The 23,172-nt window shown below is 35.4% G+C and overlaps 1 protein-coding gene across 3 annotated transcripts in view; it reads left to right on the top strand.

Annotated features, from left to right (window-relative positions):
- The window catches only part of LOC150104645 (ribosomal protein S6 kinase alpha-5-like), a 547,165-nt gene that overhangs the window by 325,815 nt on the left and 198,178 nt on the right, over positions 1-23,172 (top strand). The window contains exon 2 of one of the 3 annotated variants that reach the window (XM_090395839.1): positions 11,107-11,818. The exons of the other annotated variants lie outside the window; for them this stretch is intronic. Coding sequence (XP_090251965.1) covers positions 11,671-11,818 — 148 coding nt within the window. The 5' untranslated portion in view covers positions 11,107-11,670. The remainder of the gene's footprint in view (positions 1-11,106; positions 11,819-23,172) is intronic. 3 annotated transcript variants of the gene reach the window in all.

The raw sequence follows: 23,172 nt of genomic DNA on the forward strand, positions 1-23,172 counted from the left end.
TACATTGTTCATACAAATTTTCGAAATACCGCTGATTGGCGTCTAAAGGTTGACTGTCAGGCATTGAGTTTGGTAGTCATCTGTTCTAAGTGATCTCCAGCAAGTCAAAACCGGCAGGAATTTCGTTTTCAGTTTCCGAAACATAAAGAGTCTGCCGGTGCCAAATCCGGCAGGTGTTCGAGCCCTGTGATGTATTTAGAAGCTAGAAACTGGTTCACGTTTAAAGTGTCGTGTGCAGGCACACTGTCATGTAGTAGCCAGCCGTTTGTTCGGTACTACTCGCTTCACTCCTCTTTTGCATTGATTTAGACTAGTGGTTTTCAAACTGGGGTCATTTCCGATAGGGGATATTGGGACGCAAAGCAATGGTTAGTATTATTGTTTGTTTTCGAGCAAAACTCTCTTACTTGCTCGTTGTTCCATCCACTTATATCAGTATAATATAATATTAAAAACACTTGCCACTAATATAGAAATTTATAAGTTGTAATTTTTTAATTAATTATCTTAGTTCTAAGTATGTTCTACTATCAAAAAAAAAATTGTAAGAACATCGTAGTTTCACTAGAATAAAATACATGCTAAGAAAACTGCAAGTCAGCATTGTTTTATGAAAAGTGTAGAAGGACGAGAATTTATTTTTTATATGTACAAAAAGAGGGACGTTTCTTTAAAAACTACTGATTTAGACGTTGCATGATACAGAGATAGCACCGACTGTTAACTGTTTGGCCCTTCGAGATATATGTTATGACCATGAATGTTGAAGAAAATAATGAATATTGTTTTGATTCGAGACCTGCCATCGAACTTTTTTACTGCCTTGAAGACATCGGCAATTCCGTGCTTTTCCGTTTTGCTCCGGATTTTATTGGAAGCGCCACAATTTATCACCAGTCACGATTTCTTTCAAAAAATGGTATGATGATATTGGTTGTTCCAGTTTAGATTTTTTGATTTGAGGCACTAAATCACGACATTCAAACATTGTCTATGCGAGAACTACCGGAGCTATCGCAACGCGCATGTGCTTGCTGGAAAGGGCACAGCCTAGCGGTTAAAATAATGCACTATTTTGCCCAATTCTATTTACACTACGTCGTTAGAAAAAGAAGAAGAAAAAAAAATCGAACCCGTTATTTAAGGCACACTATGTGTGTATATTGATGAAGTGTGGAAATTTCATTTGTCGGTATTTCTGTTGCTTTTGCAAAAACTGTTGTGATGTCGTAACAAAGTTGCGTTATTCAGAGAACTCTATCGAGCGGGACTTCAGTAAAAACTGAAGATTGTTTCAAAAGTTATAACGGATTTTATTAAACTTCAATCTAGACGTTTACTCTAGACAATTCTGTTTTGGATGATTTTGTGACAACAGATGGATTGTGGGAAGCCAAAATCGAAACGGTTCGACAGATGATGATCGAGATCCTGATTTACTAAATTTTATCGAGCTAGTTTGGAATTATTAATTTAGTTAAAAATCATTTTGCCAATAAAAATTCGCTGCTTGAAAACAAAAGTTCACTTTTAGTTTCTTGTATCTATCTTAAATCGCAAAATTTATTTAAAAAATGGGTACAGTAATAGTATTTAGGCTAAGCCTAAGTACTATTTACTCTAATACGCATATAGATTTTCTTTTTGTGTTGCTGGTTTTAGGTCATCTAATGCACTGGGTGGATAATCGAATTTAATATTATACACTTTCTTAATGAAATCAGTGATATTTGTCCTTTGACTGGGAACAGTAAAGCTCCCGCAAATGTAGCAGAAGGAATCTACACTATTGACACATTTTCGAGTAGTAGACATGACGTATTTTCTTCACTGCCGACTAACATGCAATTAACAAGACAAAAAAAAAACAGAGACTTTATTGAAACGTTATAAGCGTTAATCATACTTTCACGATCGATTAACGATTGACTGATTTCGATCGTTCTTTGTCCGCTATGACGCATATAGCATTCATTTGTTTTAGGCAGTTGTCATCGCCTACTTTTCATCACCTAAATGTATTAGGTCGGTCATCGGCCTCTCTCGCATTCAAAGCGCCAGTACGTACCGTTGCAGGTTCTTACGCATTTGTTCGTTTACTAACAAGCGAGAGCGGTGAGCGCTCCGATTCTGATCTGTGCACCGCTTTGAATAATAGGCTATATCTTCGGGAATTTTTCGAATTTCTTGATAAAAAGTTAGGAACAGATTTTTAAAAGTACATTCTTTCAGAAAATAGTATTAAAAATCGATTTTTTTGATCCTCTAAATAGTACTGCCTCCTTAAAACTATCAAAAACTTACAAATTAGCAAAAAGAAAATGCCATAGGGGAAAAACCTGACGTAATAGAGAAAAATGGGTTTGATATTTGAAATCAGCGCACCCAAATTAGTAAAAAACAAGTGTCAGATCATAATCAGAGAAAAAAAATTTTTTGTTGGCCAGTGTAATTCACTCTTGCTTGATACTGTTTAATGAAATTTGTTATTTAGGGTAACTATTAAAAGATGTCGTTTTATTTGGACCATTGCGAAGGAAAAATTAGCAAACAAACTAATTCCACAGTACATATGCCAAAAACAGCTATAGAGCAATTGTGATTATGATTGGAACTATGCACGAATGCTTTTATGAAATACGCCTTTTTAAAGATTGGCCGTTTCTTTACTTAACTTCATATTTGTCACTAATGCGACGCATTTCATAGCTTATCATTGAACATTGTCTTTCTCGCTTGCCTGCACAGTCATTACTCAAATAACAAAATGTTAAGTATTGTGGTTATTAGCAGAAACTACTATTCCAAACACTTCCGCTGTTATATTAAACTCTTGTATATCAATACTAGTGGGGATGCGTGCTTAATACGTACAGTGCGGCAAGTACTGTACTGTACTGTACTGTACTGAAAGCGTGATATTATTGTTGTGCCGCCTTATCAGTCTTAGTACGGGAGAGGGAGGACAGCAGCATTTTTTTCCCCCCGATTACTGTCATTTTAAGTGCGGAATACCAATAATTTCAATACAAAAATTACGATTTTTTTTTGTTTTTTTGTTTAATAACGTATACATGTATTTTATAATGACAGATACAGACATAAAAGATCGTGGACCTAAAATTGTTCTGCAAGCTATACTCAGGCCACAAATTGGAAACATCTGTTGTAAATAACACTAAGCCACGTATTTATGTGAACGGCACGCACTTTATCATTCACTGACGTTACACTGTTTTATTACGGTTAGCCGAATAATTAGTGGCCGTTTTGCAGCCAGCATGCTATGGTTTCAGATTTCATCGTGGGCCTGGATGTTTAGTTAAATGTCTACAGGTGGGAGATGAATTTCATTTCCTGGTGTGAGACCACTGTCCTGCTTATGAGAGGATCAAAGTAATTCGGAAAATTTCCATATTTGGTCTCTCGAGTAGGGTTTCCAGCTTACCTAAACCCACGTTACTAATACTATTTGTACTATAAATAACAGCTGTTTCTCTGGGAGGGAGGAGGGTTCTCTTGGCAGTTGTGAAAGATACTGGATGACCACTTCCAGCATGATCTTTAACCAATATAGTAATATGGAAAATCGGCATACTCCAGACTGTACCAAACATGTTAATGATGGTAGTAGTTCATAAGTGGAAAATATTTCGAAAGGGGCAAGCAAATCAGTGATCTAAGTTTAACATATAATGATCCTAACAAGATTTGGATCGGTAGGTAAAGCTCACCCAACGGCATTTTCAAGTTTTTGGCTGTTCTTCACCACAGGAAATATTCATTCAGTAATAGATATCACGAATATTTTCATATTTAAGCCTCTTTTAAATTAAAGCGTCTCATTCCCGAAGATGAATCTACTCCCAGATAATAGATATATTTAAGGCTACTACTATTAGGATTGAGTTGTGATATATCTTGAAACTGGGTGTATTTTTAAGTCATGGAAAAAAAACTGGTATGCTGCAAGGTCCTATTCTTCATCCATTGCTGTAATAATTGCTCTATAACAGGCCTGCACAACTTGATTGTCTTTGAGGGCCAAAGCCAACTTGGATCACCTGACCAAGGGCCAGGTCACTTTGGACCTAGAATCTTAGACTAGTCCACTGCAGCTAAACGTATGTAAATTTCTTCGTAGGTCTACTGTAAATACTAATTAATATGCATATTTAAATTTTTAGAAGAGTTACAATTAAAATTATAATCAAAATAATTTACAAACAGATATACTTGCAAAATTTCTCAATAAAAATCACTCAAACATAAACACAAAGTTTTCTAATAATTTCACTGAAAATATCACTTATTCTCAGTGAAATATCAGTGACTGAATGTCACAATTTGCATTTCTTTGTTGCCACTATTTTATCAAAGTTTGGTGTCATGTTTGAAGTGGCCGTTCTTAATATGCCTCTAAATTGATATCACTTAAGGATGAACGCTGTTTGGTTTTATTCAAGTTCATGACTGAAAATGTTTGTTCACAAGTATATGTCCTCCCAAACATACAAAATATTTGGTAGGCAGTATTCAACAAACTTTTAAATTTATCCTGATCCAGAATAGAATAAAACTCTTGTAAAGTACTCCCTATATGCTTGACCCGATAGTTTTCAGAGCACTGGAGATCAATTTCTTCCATCTGGAGTTCGATAGGTAGATTTCCTGCTTCGACAGAAAATGGATCCTCAATCACTTTTATGCTCAAGGCATTCCTTTCTGAAACTCCTCACTTACAAAGGATATGTGCTTCTTATATTATCCACCCACCATTGAATGATATTCTGATGGAATATTCTGTCGACAAGTTAAGAAATGTGACATAACCCCCTTAGCAAGTTGATTTCAAACAAACTTAATTTAATTTCGAATGCCTTTATAAGAGACATTAACTGAAAAACAAACTTATTTTTTCCTTGAAGCCGTAAGTTAAGGTCATTGTCATTCAAGTGACCCAAAATGTCACAAGAAAAATAAATCTTGATTCCATTTTTCATCCATTATTTCTGTGAATTTTTCTATATCTTCTTGAGATTCCAAAATCCAACTAGTTCATTTTTTACAGCGACAAAGCGTGACAAAACTTTACCGCGGCTCAACCAACGTACATTAGTGCGGTATGGTAGATCCCCGTACTCGGCATCATTTTCTTCTAGAAACGCCTGAAACATTCTGTGTTTCAAACCCCGAGCTCGAATATAGTTGATCAGAGCAAATACTACTTTAATCACATGATCACACTGCAAAACCTTTGAGCATAACACCTGCTGATGAATTAGGCAGTGAAATTTTGTCAATAGTTTATCTGCATACTGTTCAATAAATGTTACAGCACCAACATTTTTTCCTCACATCGATGGGGGCACCATCAGTGAAAACTGCTACTAAATTGTTAAAATTTAAGGATAGTTTTTCGGTTACACGCATCTTTACATTTTCTGCGATCTCCTTTCCTGTTGTTCTTCTTTTCATTGAACACAAACCAGCAAGCTCCTCTGTCACCTCAAAATTCTTATTAACGCCTCTTACATATATTAAAAGCTGTGCAGTATCTTTCAGGTCAGTACTTTCATCCATAGCATGCTAATAATAGACAAATTCACTAGCCGATTTTTGCAGGTTATCTTGAGGATCCTCGGCAATATCAGCCACCCTGCGCTGAACAGTCATATGAGACAAACTGATATTTTCAAAATTATTTTTCTTATCAGGACACAATTCGGAAACACAATCATCAGACACTTTTTTATCAACTCTCCCTCAGTAAATGATTTGCCAGCACAAACTATTTCTTGTGATATTTTTAAGCTTACCTTTGTGGCAACTTTATTTGCAGATGTCACTTTTTTAAATGCTTGTTGCTCACCGCTTAGGACTTTCAATACCTTTGCTGCTTTTACTTGATTTTCACTTGCATCCAACTTGCCAAGGTTAGGATGTATCGATTCAAAATGACGTCTCAGATTGTACTCTTTCGGCACAGCGATAGATTCCCTGCAAACAGTTCACGCTATTTTGTCCTTAAACAACGTAAAAAAAGAAACTCAAAGAGTTTCATGCCGAATATAGAAACTATATAAAGTTCGGTGATTCCAAGCATAAGCAAATACCTGGATAGTGCAACACCTGACCCATTTGGTAGTGAAAACTGAGGCAACTCAGTAAGGGTGGAGCAAGCTCCAATCACTATTCTTGGTATTTACCCATAATGTGAACTTAGCTCCTAGGAGCTGTATTACTGTTCTACATTATGAGAGAAGGTCACTACCCAGATCGGTTTCAACCTTTATTGGCTCTTCATATAATTGGTAATTTATTAGGACACCTTCTTGGCAATTCTCATAGAAGGGATGTAAGTTCTGTTCGCTACAAACTTGGTATTAACTAGGTCTACCTACTCACTGATGAGACCTCAATAAAGGTTGAAACCGGTCTGGGTAGTGACCTCTCATAATGTAGAACAGTAATACAGCTCCTAGGAGCTAAGTTCACATTATGAGTAAATACCAAGAATAGTGATCGGAGCTTGCGCCACCCTTACTATGAGTTGCCTCAGTTTGCACTACCAAATGGGTCATGTGTTGCACTATCCAGGTATTTGCTTACGCTTGGAATCGCCGAACTTTATATAGTTTCTATATTTGGCCAAGAAACAATATGGGATGTAATATCCCTTAACTTAAATAAGTTCATGTCGCCGAATTGAAGCCTTTGGCTCTTCATATAATTAGTAACGTAAAAAAAATTGTTTGTCCACTCAGAGTTAAATGCTCGATGTTCCGAATCTGTATTACGCTTTTCACTTAAGCTCATTGTGTTGAGACTGACAATATTAATTACAAAAAAACTAATGATGAAAAACTGACAATAATGCAGGTTATGATAACAGTTATGTAATGTATTGCTCCAGCTATCAGTCATCACGGAGATTTAACTTTGAATTTCCCCGCAGCGACATTAGCGCTAACAAAACCTCGAAGCGATTGTAATAATTTGTTATTAAATACGACAGTGGGAATAACTCCAAATGCAATTTATTGTCGAGTTGAAAGGAACATGATTGTGACATTAATCGCATGAATGTAAACATGCAGAGTCTTAGTAAAAATTTAATTCAACGCTAGGAAAAAATTGTCTAATTTCATATTCCCCCTTATGATTAAATAATTCAATCAGGCAGACTGGCCAAAATAAATGGCATTGCGGGTCGCATGTTGTGCAGGCCTGCTCTATAATAATATTCAATTTCTTGATGATGCTAAGTTAGGGAGGACAATAGTAAATAAAAGAGATATATAGATCCTTCACTATGGCTTGAATTACCTAACATTGTGGGCAAATGATAATGGTTTTTTCTTTCAGTGGGACAAATTGTAGAGTTCTGCATTTTGGATTGAAAAAGTTTCAATCTGCATATTATATTGATAGCGTTTCACTTCTGGAAATCGAGGTCAGGGTATTTGAGGTAATGGTTGACAGGGAAATTAAGTCACACGAAGCATGTCGTTCTGCTTTCAAATCTAGTGGCCGAATCTCTTGGTCTCTAACACAATATGTTATTGTCAGAAATAATGCAGCTTCTACGGTCGATTTTCTTGAGTTTCCGGGAGAAAAAACTCACTTGCCCGTGCCAAAGATCGATTAACTCGGGAACCGGTCGAAGAAAGATAAAACTTCTACTTATCCTATGTTTTCTTTAATCTGATATAGTTATCACATAAAAGTTTATTCCTTTTTATAAATTCGCATGATGAGACCTTGACTCCATCATGTGAAATGCCACCTGTTGACCAAATTTCAGAATAAATAAAGAGCTTCACTTCATAACTCATAATTATTTTATATCCTCATATATAAGCATTTCTGGTCGAAAATGTTCCATCTTTTCCCATTTCCAATTACTGATAACCTTTTCTGCCTCTAGTACTGAAATATATAGCCAGTTTCATTCTTCCTGAATATCTGGAGTACATGCCCAGTAACAGCATATAATTCTGTTGCTGAGTGCGTTACTCTGCACCTTACTCTTGTTCTTACTTTTCCTCCCTTTCTAAGCTTTCTTTATAGCCTCCAAAACCTTCTTGTACCTTCAGGAAGGTGTAAAAATTTAAACCAGTTACTGTAATTTTATTGCATGAATGATTAGGGTTACGACCCAAATGTAACCTACTATAACTCTTGTTCTGAGTTGAATGTGATCGATTCGATAGCACTTAGCTTAGAACAGTTATTGAAATAACTAGAATATCCTGAATAGAGTAAACGCGTCAGTTTTCTTCACACTGCCTTTCTCCTCACCTATACAGTTCGGATCATTTCGAGTAGTGTGTGTATTATTAAAATATTCATTTGAAAAGAATAATGAAAGATTAGAACAACTTTCGGTTTGGATCTTAGAGATAAATAGGAGCTGAATGCTTATTAAGTTCATATGCTGTGTGGAAATCAATTGCAAAAAAAACCTCTATAAGGAAACCTAATCTTTAACTTATATTTTTTTTTAATCCCTCCGCAAAAAAGGCCAAATCCATTTATACGTTTTGGTTTTCATGGATCCGCCAATGGTTACATCATTAAGGAATGAAAAGTACGATGTCAATATGGTACTTTTCAAGAGTTTTTCTCTTCAGACCTTGAATAAGCAGGGTGATAGTTTCGCACTGGGTGACGAAAAACATTTATCTAGCAAAAGAGACTCTTATAATCATCCATAGCATAGGAGATTCTAAACTACAGTCTGTTAGTTGGAAAGTGATACGCTATTCATTCGACCAGTCATGCCTATATGTTTTCTGTTTTTGATAATGTTAAGTTCTCATGTAGAGTCCGAGCCATGAATTTAAATATCCTGCTGAATAAAGATGATAATTAGTATCAATTCAGTATTGACAATGAAAAATTCTACATTATAGAATGCAGAGATTGCAAACTATTTATTATATTTTAGGATCTTCATTGCAGCAAACTGGCTGGCTACAAAAATACAGAGGAAGCCGCATAACTGGTCAATGAGACAAGGAATTACAGCCATTAAGAACAAGACATTGACGACGGATAAGGAAGTTGCAGTTCATTTTTTAAAAGCTTGATGCAACCACCTTTATACTGTTTTGCTGATTTGATTGTCTAGTATCAAGATGGGTTGAGAAGTAATGGAGAGAGTATAGAAGCAAGTAATCATGACTAGAATGTTGATAGCGATGATATGTATTAAGAAATATGAATTATACCGTTTTCGTTAGGTGGAAATTATAGAATATGATAAAGACAAACAATTTAGCAGATTTATTTTAGGCGATAGATGCAGTAAATCTGGAACGGTAAGAGTACTGAGTTCAATGGGCGGTATCATAATCATTATGCTGGATGATTTTAGGGCTACATGGAGGTGTCCGAATAATAATAATAATAATTCCTTATTATTGAAGTATAATATGTTTCTGTTTTTCTTTTTTTTTTAAAAAAAAAACATTTTTTAAAAAAACATGCTTATGGTCTCACATGCTCGATCACATGATCGAGCATGTGAGACCTAAGCCTCAACAGTACCCTGTGCTATTCAGCCTGGGAAATCTAGAAGTCATTCTCTGGCAAGTCCTCCATACCACGCAAAGATAGTACATTGATATCGGCCCCAGAAAGTCCAAAGCTAAGCAAGCCTATATAACATTGATGACACCATATAATTCTAAAAGATAGTTGCAGAGTTCAATTTTGGTGCATTGTGTTGTTGTTCTTGAAATAGACACACCAAGTCGCAGTTTTCAGCACAGTAGACGGTTTTCTTATGAAGGGGGAGGGTATTGAGCAGTACCCACAACTTGCATGAAACTTCGATAATCTGCTAATTCATCTCCTCACTCTTTACTACAACGTGAAACTTCCTTAATCCAGTGTTAGTCCTATAGCGGGATTCTACTGCTGTTATCTAACCTCTTTGTTGTTGTTTTTTTAACTATTCTATAACTCTCATATACGTATAGTACAAGCACTGTGGGTAGACTCTGGGTTGAATAATCCTGAAACTGTTCTGAAGACGAAAAAGGCTAGAAAAACTACTATGAAACTTTTTCTAGCTACTCTTTAGGAACTTTTTCAGTAAGAAACGTGATAGGCAATCTCACACCTGACGATGACATTCATTTACTATGGCCGAAATACATACACAAACACTCGAGCCTACGTTGGGATTCGAACCCGCAGTCTATTGGTTGGAGAACGGGTACGACATCCATCCTGACAACCAGGCACAAAAATAAATAAAGATACTAACTATAATTGGGAGACATCGCCCTGTTGTCTAGCACGGTATAGAAATACACTCATCCTCAGGGTTAGAGCAGGCTGGAAACCGACTGCCCACTGATTTTCCAAATGGAGTTATAAAAAAAAAAAAAACGCCCATCTTTACACACACACACCAGGAAAGAAGAAATTAAGAGGATTTACTATTAAGGAAATATATATAAAACAAAGAAATAAGTATATTAGCATTGTAAAATAAAATTCTCGAGAGTATTTTTTTAGTTTTTAATTTAGTTATTTTTTTTCCTATTTGATTTACATCTAACTTTTGAATTTTCGAATTAGATCGTATACCTGCTAGAATTGCGGATAGTTGGTGTGCACACTTGGAGGGGTGTTGCTGCTTACTTTTCTTTCGTATAGTTTAATATATTAACTAATTAAATGTTAGTCCACTGTTTCTGTCTTTATTGTTTTTCTTCTCGTGTTTTGTAGTATATTGAGGAAAAATAAAGCATTCCTATTTTTTTTAAATTCAAAATAGCTTTCAGTGATATGTAGGAATCGTATCGCATAAGAGTTTATGTTATTTTAAAAATGCAAAATAAGAACAAGGAAACATGATTTTTAAGTGTCCCTTGCTCTTTGTGGTGAAGAGAAACATAATTTGCAGGTGTCTCATGATTTCTGCGTGCATGACCTTTTGTTGTTGTTGTTATTTTTCCATGCTTCTGGCACACAAACCAAACTTCTGCATTCCAAATTTAGTGTATGTATAGCAGTAATAAAAATAAAATGCTAATATTTTTATTTTTGATTTAAATCTAGGTTTATGTTTTTCTTTTCATATTGCAGTAGTCCAAGTTCGGATATAATGACGCAATTTACTTGCGAGATCTTTTGGTAAACGGTCGCTGCTGCTCTTACGAAGCTTCGACAGAATGATGCCAATGCTGAGGTGGCAGCCGGTTTGGTCCGGGTGAAGCGATTGTAGCGCCGTTTGTTGCGGCGAATGCTGAAACGATAACGGCCGTCACCTGCTTGTTCCGCTGTAGCGTCAGTCGCAGTCTTGCCTGGGAGCTTTACCTGGCGTAGTAGGAGCATTTGTGTCAGCAATGCTTATTTCCTGTTGACCAGCTGATTTGCTGGGGCTTGTTTCGAAGTGTTCTGCAAACCAGGCGCTGTGCTGAGTGAAGAGAGAGCTAGGTTAGCTGTATATGTGCTGGGATCTACTGTGTGCATTCGACTACACTATTTATAGCCTTGTTTTCTGGATTTTTATGCCCGATCTATGCAAGAAGTACAGAATGAAGAAGAAACCGCACAGAAAGCATACTGTGGTTATGCAATATCAGATGGTGCAAGGGACACCATGTTACTAAGCGTTCACGTGGCAGTGTTTTCTTCTTGCAGTCATGGATGTCATTAAGAAACTCATTTGCAGATAGTAAGAAACTGTGCTTTAGCACATTTTGTGTACTTGCAGACAGGATATCAAATCTAAATTTGGATAACGGCTTCCGTGCTGAATTTTATGAAGCGCATGCTTTGAAAATGGTTCGACCAGGTAAGATATTTGACTACTTGTGTTTGTGCGCGCGCGCGCATATGAACATATCCAGATCTTGTTAATTATTTCTGTTTGTATATATGAGTGTTGATTTTTTTTTTTTTTTCGGGGTCATTTCAACTATTTTTTTTTAACGAAACGTTTTGAATTATATTGCCTATCCTTTGCGTTAACGTATCAAGTTATTCATTTCGTAACGTTACATTTGCTGTTCGTTATAATTGCATATCTCGTGTTAGTTATATTCTTTTATTTATTGCTGCGTATTTATGAACATAACTCGAATAATCGTGAACTATATTGCATGCCATGAAAAACAGTAAGTTCAACTCGAAGTGAATGCATCATTATAATGTACAGAATTCTGTTTTGAATGATGTATGGTCGATTTCTCCGAGTTAAAACGTGTGGCCTATTTGCCAACGTTGCCTTATTATATATGTAACGGAATTAACCCAGTTTCAATGGTGAACTTGTTTTTCAAGACCTATTTAGTGGTGAGGCCTCACTGATGCCAAGTATCGGGGACGATCGGGGAATGTTTACAGCTTAGCGATGCTAACCGACCCAAAATGTTTATTCTCGTTGTTTTTGGTTTTATTTTGATAATTAAAACTTTGTATTTTTCTCTGCTACTAGCTATTGAATGGTGTTTTTTATTTTATTTTTTCCCAGTTCAAAGGTTCACTTTGTGCTGTCTGTTATTACGAAGTACAGTGAAGCAAAAATTGTGCAAATTCTGTCATATTCATTCGTGTAAACTACCATTATAATAACTGATAATTATCTCAAAGAGTATGGAAAGGCTCTTTTATATAATGTTATTTTTATAAACGAATAGGGTAGGGAAGATTGATTTTGGTTAATTGCAGTGTTTTGGTGTACTCCAGCAATTTTGTAAACATTGGTATGTACAGTGTTTCATTTTAGCAGTGAACATAGCGGTGGTTATCCTGTTTCTCGGATGCGTACACTAACTACACATGGCTGCTTGCCATCAGGCTGGAACGGTGCTGACGGGTGAATGGCCCAGGTCAATGCCTGGTACCTCCTGTACCAGTGTGCATCTGTCTACTGGAGGAAAAGTCTAGGTCATCACCGATTTTTGGTGAGATGTGACCATTTGCTTTCTACTTAAAATGAAAAAGTGAACATTACCATGCTGTACGGAAATAGGAATTAATATACTTAAAACATTTAATGAAACTACAATTTCGCCAACCTACTTATTAATAAGCCGAATTAATTTGACGAAATCCAAAACCTAATGAACCATATGCAGTATAGAAATTCTTAGTTTTTTTTTTTTTAATCTCATAATCTGAAGCTAGGAATTACAAAGTAAATATGGTTTTTCTTTTTCTTTCACTTTCTCGTTTTAAATATGGGAACTGTTTGTAAAAAAAGGTTGCTGTGGATTAGATTGATATCTCCTTTATAACTTGTTTCGTCAATTCCCGCTTGTAATTTTGAAACCAAGTAGATATGGGTTTATTCTCCAAAATTCGAAAGTGTTTCAAGCTTGACCATTACAGTTCATTGTAAATATACTGGAAGATTTCTGTAGCCAGATTATTAGTGCTTATCTATGTAAGAACATCGACTACAAACAAGTAATAATCTACACCATAACCGAAATACATTATCTGATAATCTTGAAGATTTATTCCAATCCAGGATATGTTAGTTGTGCCGTGCTTGCACATTGCAGCCAGCATGAACAAAAGATCTTCTGCAGCAAGCTATTCCTAACAACCTTACAATCCGGGTTTGTTAGTGTTGATTTCCAAAAATCATCATCATATTCCATGTACAGGATACTATAATAGCATACATGATTAAATTTTTCCATTTTTACTGACTTTCTATTAACAGTTTTCTTCCAAATTGATCTGTTATTTGTTGGGTCTCCTATACAATCACATCTAACATTTTGGTCTTCTAAAGCACTTAACTGCATCAATCGACCTAAATGTTGGTTGTTCACTTTTTTTTTTTTCATCCATCTTACCAAACACCTGTTTTGCTAGCCTTCTCCCCTCCCATTTTGTTTAAGTGACCATAACATCTTAAATTAACTTTTCTTACACATGAATGCAAACTATATCAGATTTCTTTCTAGTATTTCTGATAAGTTTCTGCCATTAATGCCATCTCTTCACTTCCCTTTTTATCAGATCTCCCATGTTTGTGATCTCTTTTTCTTACCAAACTCTCATATCCATAAGGGTTGGATTAAAAATTAAACATCTGATTTCTAGTGTATATGTAAATTTTTATTTATGTGGATTGGCTAATCGTTCTAGGTGGAAAGAGATAACCAGTTGTACCTCATTTCTCAGCAGGCGATTTGACATTCAACCTTGCAGTCCGGTATGGTCATTATTAGATTGAACTAATTTCTGAACATGGTTATCATCATGTGTGTTCAACTCAACATTTGATATATTAATTGAAAGGAAATCAAGTGCCAGTAACTAATAAAATATAAACGCTATTGGATTACTAATTCATATACTAAGCGCCTCAGTTGCGCAATTGGAAGAACGATGGTACATTGTGCCCTTCAATTGGAAAAGACCTAAGTTCAATTCTCATCATGACAGGAGGAATCTTTACATGGACTTTTTCAATCGAAGGTGAGTTAGCCGATCTCATATGGAGGTAGCAGGGTTTTTCTCCCAGAAACTCGGGTTTTTCATCCCACATACAGACAAATCGGCCCTTCAACACACACAATTTACAGATAAAAAATACTAGTTGTGGTGGTGGGTGGTGGATGGCATTGATGTGGATGATTGATAGTATATAGAGGTTCGGTGTAGTGGAGATGGAGAGTTGTACAGTGGGTGTCCTCTCACGATGATCCTTTGGACTCCATGGAGGTGTCACGAATAATAATAATAATATGTTTTTATTAAATTACTCGGTGTCTGTTGCATTTAAGGCAATTTAAATGTTCACTTCACTAGTTCAATATTTGCATCCAAACAGGCCTATCATTCTGATGGAGAAGCCTTCTTTGTTTTCATGTATAGTATTTCATCACCGATTAAATGAGAGGATGAAAATTGCACAAATACATTCAACAAGCAAATAATTGTAATGCAAACCAGGAATGCAGGAATGGGAAGCCTGGTGAATGAAAAAAAGAAAAAGAAAGAAAAGTTATGATAGCTTATCCATTTTTATCTGTTATGTCACTCTTCTTACTGACCTCTGTTATAAGCATTTTCTTTTGCATGTCATAATTCATTATAATTATTATATAGGCATTGCCATTGAGTCTGACTCATCACAGGAGATATGGGATAACAACACTTATCATACTTCTCCTTGAACTCATTCAGCACTCTCCAAGCAAAACATCTAGTCCTCAAGTGCTTTGTTACCCATTCTCTTACACAATTTCCAGGAATAATCCCATGTTCTCTCTCTCTCTCTCTCTCCCTTCTTGTCATGTATTGAAACATTTTTGTCTGCATTAGTCAATCTCTATAAAATCTACTTAGTAATTTATATGTTTTTATCACATCTCTTCTTTTCTACCCATCAACCAGTTTTTGTAACCACTGATCTTCAGTCTGTCATCATAGGAGCCATTCTATAAATTGCCTCTATATCCTTCTCACCTCCTCAAATCAATGCAGTGAATTTGTGCACAGTAGTCTAGGTGTAGCAACTGGGTGCTTGTATTGCTGGCCTGGTTAGTCAAGTAAATAGCATCTCTGCTCTCAGTCCAGCTATGGATGTTTGTGAACATATTTAGGTTGGAGATAATTTTGTTCACCTGTTGTGAAACCACTACCTTGCTTTGTGAAGACCTGAAGTAGCTTGAAAAAGTTTCATGTGTGATTTCCAGATTATGTAACCCTTAACCCACCCACCCACACTACTACTAACATGCTGTAGGTTTATTTACAACCTTTCATTGGTGGGATTTACATTAAAAAAAGCAAACAAAAAAGTAGTGAATGAATGATGTATGTTTGCTTGTATGCATATTTTCCAAATGGGAGATTAATGATAAAAAAAAATTAGAAAACTGTCTCTGAATCAGAAATGGGTTAATTATTTTAACTTCATTTACATAATGTCAAGTTAGTTTGGTGAGAATGCTTTGACACAGCAGTAAGAATTTCAGATCCTTGTCCACCATCACTTCTAGATCTCTCATCTGCTCTACTTCCTTTAAAGTTTCCCCACCAAGCATATACTTCGCATCCCATCGTTGCTTACCAAGTCTCAAAACCTTACACTTTGCAACATTAAACTGATAGTTCCACTTACTTACCTGCCCATTCATGCAATCTATTCAAGTCCTCTTGTAAGCCATAACATGCAACATGCTCTTGACTCTGCATTGCTCTCCCTAGTTTTGCATCATCTGCAAACAGCTGCATATCACTAGGTAAATCCATCCCAATATCATTAATATACAAATTGAACAACAATGGTCCCAAAACTGACCCCTGTGGTACACCTTTCTCTTTTGGGATATTGCACCCCCACATACACTTTATTGTTAATTATTATTAAATATTATTATTAATACCCTTTATTAATAAAAAAAATAGTAACTGCACTGCCTATCTTTAAATTAAAAAAAAATCGTTTACAAGTTTGCACCAGGATATACATACCACCACCATTTTATGATTCTGGGAAGCATGTGGGCTATATCTGGGCTATAAACTAAAGATGCCAGGAAATTATATTCTTGGTTTAATCCTTTATCCAAGCGTAAGCAAACAAAGCTTGCACTTGAAGTAATTTCAGGACTGGACAACTCGTATATAGAGGCTGATGACTTCACATCGTTTGCTTTAGTATCCCATAATGCAAAGAACATATCCTTACAGACATGTATAATGCTATGCATTATGGGAAGGGTCACTACTCAGTGCTGTCAAACCTAAGCATTATATTAATGAAATTAACTTTTTTTAACTTTGGATTTAGCACTTAATATGAGTGCCAACAAATCCTTGTGCAGTCTTTAAATATCCACAGCTTTAAATGATTTGCATAAAAACCTCAGAATTTCTTTCATTTTCCTTATGCATACTATTATTTATTCATCTCTAGCTCCACTTAGACATTTTGAATTTCATTCTTATAATCTGACTTATGTAAAATATTCCAAACCTCCTGTCTAACATAGATAATCAAGTGATCTTGCTTATTTTATTCTTCTCTGCACCTGATTCATCCACTGAAAGCCAGCTATTATTCTTACTTATGACTAGAATTGTATATACTTATGTCTTTTTCAATATATCTCTTATTGTTACATCCCTTTCAATTCTGGAAGTCTAACCTCTACTGAATCACATTTTACTAAATCTCACAGTTGCTAGATAATTAAGCCATTGTATCTCTAATACCCAAGTAATACTCTTCATTTAAACAGTTGTCACATTTATGCGATCAGCTATCAGCTAATCTGTTACTGAGATAGCTACAGTGACTGGACTTCACTTTAAAGTGTACAATTAGTACACTGCACTAGTCTAGACTCATTTGTTACTATCAGCAGAACTGATTTAATTCACCCATTTTGCAGTGCTTGCAAATTAATTACTTTCATCCTTTTTTTTATTATTATTTTTTTATGGACACAGGGCTCTCTACTTCAATGGCCGCTGTTTAATTTGTACATTAATATATCAAGAATGATTTGATAGGGGTCTATTTAAATCATTCTTCAAGATGATTTTACATAGACATAGTATGAGTGATAGTTTGCCAGTCCAGTATGGAAGAGTGACGCTTGTACACATTAGAATGCAGAGATTATAAGCTGGGTATTATATTGATAGAAATTGAATGCGAGGGATGGGAACGATAATGGACAGTTAAAGTTCAGAGTTTTTAAAAGTTGCAAAGTAGTTCAATTGATCATTTGGATGTTGAGAAATGTAACAAAGGGATAAATTTTTTTTCCTTCTTCTTTATAATTGCATCTGAACTGCTATGCTCAGATTTGTTCACCTGGGTCTCTTGTGAAAGAAGAGATGGATGGAATGATCCAGAGGCAATAATCAAGATGGTGAGTTGTCTATGGAATTCCCCCTATAAGGATAGACTGATGATTTGTGGGTTACAAAATTTTGTTGATAGGTAGAAAAGAAGGGATATGATAGAAACATAAGTTACTGAAGGGCAGTGTCGTCGACAGGGTATACCATAGAGGCAGCCTACCTCACGGCATGGCTTAATAAGGGCACTTGTTCAGCCATATTGCGGTAGGCACCTTCGCTATGCAAAAAATTCCTGTTAGTGTAGCAAGTGCGGAAAGAAGTTTTTCCAAGCTTAAACTGATTAAAAATTATTTGTGAACAGCAATGACTCAAGAAAGATTGGTTGGTCTTGCAACTATATTGATAGAAGCAGACATAGCTTATAATTTAAATTTAGAAGAGCTTATAAACAGTTTTATTGTGCGATATCCCTGTAGAGCAAACATTTAATTAATATTATTATATAATCATTTTGCATTAATGTTTGTCTTGTAATAAAAACAAAACAGCAGTTGGTGATTTTCTTATATTTTTGTCTTATAATCCATCAGGGGTGATATTTAACTTTCATGTAACTTTTTTTTTTTTTTTCATTGATTCTTACAACTATTTGTTTTGATACATGTTAGTTAATGTTTCAAGTAGCTGATTTGGAATGCTTACCTTCTTGAGTATTGTCCATAGTTTGTTCCTTAAGACTCTGTCAAAGCCTTTTTGTTATGTCTGTTTCTATGTTGAATTTACAATGCTTCTCCAGTAAGATTTTTAATGTAAAAGCTGAGTCTGTACACAATTATCCTTTGCAGAAGCCATTTCATTCTTTTGCAAAATACTTCTTCTACATATCATTTAAGGTATCATTCATTAAACAGGTACCTGCACCAATTCCAAGTTCATAACGTAGACCAATAATGTTGCAAGTTTTGCCACCACTTCGACTTAAGGAGATCCCACTTTAAGATTTAATTTTAAAAAGCTAACTGGGAACAGTTCTCAAGAGAATTAGACATAAACCTAACCAATATTTCACCCAGACCAGAAAATTATGGAAAGTTCATCAAAGCTATTAGACGGTCTGCTACCAGGCACATCCCAAGAGGTTGTAGAACATGGTACATTCCAGGTTTTACAGAGCACAATGTGGAAATATATGAAAGATATTATAACCTATATGATAAAGATCCATTTTCATCAGAAACAATTGATGTGGTAGAGGAACTTATAACAGCTGTCTGAAAATAGAAGGCAACAATGGGCAGAGAAAATTAAAAGCTTAGATATGAAGCACAGTAGCAGGAAAGAATGGCTCTTACAAAAAAAATTATCTGGTGACCCCACAACAGCAGCAACCGAAGTTAATATAAATGCAAACCAAATTTCAACTCAGCTATCTTTGAATGGTAAACCAAGTACCGAAGGAAAACTTCCTAAAGATTATATTAAAAAAGTTAGGGATTCAGAAAATAATCTCTTCGAAGCACCAGAATGCCCTAAAAGCCTTAAAACCAGGAAAAGCTGCCAGTATAGATGATATCAGAAACGAGATACTAAGGAATCTGGGAGAAAAGGCAACAGAGTGGTTGTTAGAATTTTGCTAAAATACCCAACATATGGAGGCAAACAAAAGTAATAGCTATCCTGAAACCGAGTAAACCTGCTGAGGATCCAAAGAGCTACAGGCTTATAGCTCTCCTATGCATAATACTGAAGCTATATGAGAGGTTAATCTTGAACAGACTAAGTCCAGAAATAGAGAAAGTGCTGATAAAAGAGCAGGCAGGATTTAGACCAGGAAGATCATGCACTGGACAAGTATTAAACTTAACACAGTTTATTGAGGACAGCTTTGAAAGGGGGGTTAGCCACAGGAGCTGTATTTATAGATTTCACAGCAGCATATGACACACTAAATCTTAGAAAAGCTTATAGTCAAAATTTACAGCATGACAAACAGCTATCGGTTAGTGGAGATATTTAGAGAGTATTGCTATTCAGCAGGAGATTCTTTGTTAATTTATAAGGAAAAAAAAGCAGATGGCGTATCCAGAAAAATGGTCTACCTCAGGGAAGCGTGCTATCTCCCCTCCTCTTCAATATATATATATATATATATATACTAATGACCAACCAATAAACCCACAGTCAAGAACCCTCTTATATGCAGATGACTAGGCAATAGATTATCAAGCAGAATCCTTTGATGACATTGAGAAGCAGCTCACACAAGAGCTAGAAACCCGTACAGTTTACTATAAGGAAAACCAACTGAAACCAAATCCTAGTAAAACCCAAATGTGTCTTTTCCATCTCAATAATAGGGAAGCGAGGAGAAAGTTGAATATAGAATGGAATGGTGTGAAACTAGTCAATTATCCAAATCCATCTTACCTGGGCGTTACACTAGATAGGACCCTAAATTATAAGCGACACATAGAGAAGACAGCAGCTAAAACTCAAACACGTAATAATATTCTGTGCCGATTGACATCATCTCGGTTGGGTGCAAATCCACAAGTACTGCGCACCTCTGCACTGGCACTCAGCTTTTTGACAGCCGAGTATGCTAGCCTTGTTTGGGAAAGATCATCACATGTCAAAATTATTGATAAGGTTCTTAATGAAACATCTCAGCACATTACTGGCTGCCTTAAGCCTACAAAAATTGACCATCTGTACTCACTGTTTGGTATTGCACCTCCCCACATCAGGACTACAGAGTAGATATGAGCAGAAACAACATATAATGTTGTTTCTGCTCACAATGAAACGCATCCTTTGTATGAACATGTTGCAGTACATAAGAGGCTAAGATCAAGGAAAAGTTTTATTCACTCAGTAGAACTGTTGGTTGACTCCATAAAAGCTACAAGGTCAACAATGTGGCAAGAACAATCTCCAGAGGCTATGAACTTAAACGAATCTCTTCCTTCTGGCTTACATCTTGACTAGCAAAAAATTGAAGACATTGAATAGACTTCGTTCCAGAATGGGCAGATCAAAGCAGAATATGGCCAAATGGGGCTACACAGACAATGACAGCTGCTCATGTGGTGAAACACAAACCATGGATCATCCTCTGCAGTGCTGCTTAATAGACATTAGTAATATATGTACCCGAAAAGATTTAATGCACTGTAATGAAACAGCTTTAAAGTATATTAGTCACTCGATGAGTGAAATTTGCCATTTTATGTTTTTGCTTAATATTTCATGCAAGTGGCATTTTTGTTTTTTAATGTATGCTTTTAATCCCTATTCTTTTCATATGTATTTCTTTAAATCTATGTGTTTAATCATTTATATGTATGCCCTTACATTTTCTGTAGTTCGCACACAAAATAAATAAATAAAAATAACCATCATTTAATTATTGCTTTGACGTTTTCATTCCCATTATCTTATTCCCCTTCTCCTCTTCATTTACTTTTTTGTTCCAAAGCATTCTGTTGTCACATTTATTAAAAATTGTTTTTCAATTCATTTATTCTATCTCTATAACATCATTTTCTTTTATGTGGTCTAGTTTTTCATTCTTTGCAAATTAAGATAGTTAATACTTCTGTCAGAGAATTTAACGCTGAAAGATTCCTAGGGCTTTCTCTTTGCATTGATTTGGTTAATTTTAAACTATTTTGCAGGTAATCTTAATTTCCCTTGTAATAGATTAGCTGATTCTGTTTCTGCACTTCTAAATACCCAGCTATCTGTTATCATATTAGTATCAAATTGCAAATTAGCTACTATATAGTCTATTATACTTTTTAGGTTTCTTGTTTTCCAAGTGAATTTAGACAATCTTTATGCTTGAACAAAGTATTAGTAATTTTTAAGTTATTATATGTGGAGAAATCCCAAAGTCTGTATCCATTTTTATTGCTTGTAGTTTTGCCGTTTGTTATTTGTAGCAAGTGGAACATTTCCCTCTGACGTTGATATCTCCCATTAATAGATAATCATTTGGGTTCTTTTCTTATTTTTCTTTGTAAATCTGAATAGAGGGCATTGTTATCTTCCTTTGTCTGGTACAAAGACACCAATAATAGTCAAGAAGCAATGGCTTATGGTAATTTTAGTTCTATAATTCTCTCGCTCCAGTATTTATAATGTGTGATACGTTGAATGAGAGCAGAATTCAGTAAGTGGCTAGCAATAGGATACGTTAGTATCATGGTAGCATGGTTTTGTGGTGGATGTCTTATTACATTAATTTACTTTCTATAATAAAGTGGAAGTTGAGTTGGATAAAGGAAATAGCTACACCATGATATTGCTGTAGTTTCCAAAGGCATTTGATAGGATACTATGTGGAACTATTGCATCAGGTATAGTGAATGAGGATGGATATAAAGATAGTGGCACAGATTAGAGAGTGATTGATAAACAGACTGGAAGGGTAGTATATGGCAGAGTAGAATCCAAGACAAGGTAGGTGACCAGTGGTTTGCTACAGGACTCTGTACTTTGTATGTTGGGTGTTGTTATTTACTTTGTATGATGATACACAGAAAGATTTGCAAGAGAATATCCAGTGGTTTGCTGATATGCAAAATGGAGACGCTAAGTGATAGTTCTTTCCTACATTTTCAATATAATACTGCCGTTGATGCCACTGTTCACTCCACTGATCTTTCTCAGAACTCTCAAATGTTTTTTTTTTATTTCTAATGCAGCTCTCCAATACATAAGTTAAAATTAGTTTCAGAACTGTTTTCTATACACCTAATTTAGTGCTATGAATAATTTCTTTCTTATTCCATATAAATTTACTCAACTGACTTCCTGCTATACCAGCTTTACTAATTCTATTATCTATTTCCATATTTAATTTGCCATCTTCACTAAATATTGTGCCTAAATAGCTGAAATGTTTTAATTGTTCTGCAGGCTCACCATTTTCAGGATACAGTTGATGTTTTCAATGTTTTTGCCTATTTTCATTACCTTTGTCTTTTTTATTGCTGATTTTCATACCAAATTTATTACAACAGTTATTTGATTTAGTCAAGGAATCTAGCAGGCTTGTATTGGATTTATTCAGAAGTATAACATCATCTGCATAAGGTAAAGAGCTAAGATTAACATTGTCCATTTTGATATAAGATTTAATACCACTTTCCTTCATAATGTAATCCATATGAATAATGAATAACAGTAGAGATTATATGCACCCATGTTGCAAACCATTTTCCTGTACCTCTGTTAATTCTAACTGCTGAATTACAACTAAAATGGATGCTATGTATTGCTCGATATAATGTCCCATTTACACCATATAACTGTAGTTTTTCCTCTTGCCACCTTGCCATAAGCCTTTTCCAGATCTACAAA

This window comes from Typopeltis vanoorti, chromosome 7 (assembly GCF_054136105.1).
Source record: "Typopeltis vanoorti isolate ZY-2024b chromosome 7, IOZ_Tvanoo_1.0, whole genome shotgun sequence".
In the NCBI taxonomy this organism is placed as follows: domain Eukaryota; kingdom Metazoa; phylum Arthropoda; class Arachnida; order Uropygi; family Thelyphonidae; genus Typopeltis; species Typopeltis vanoorti.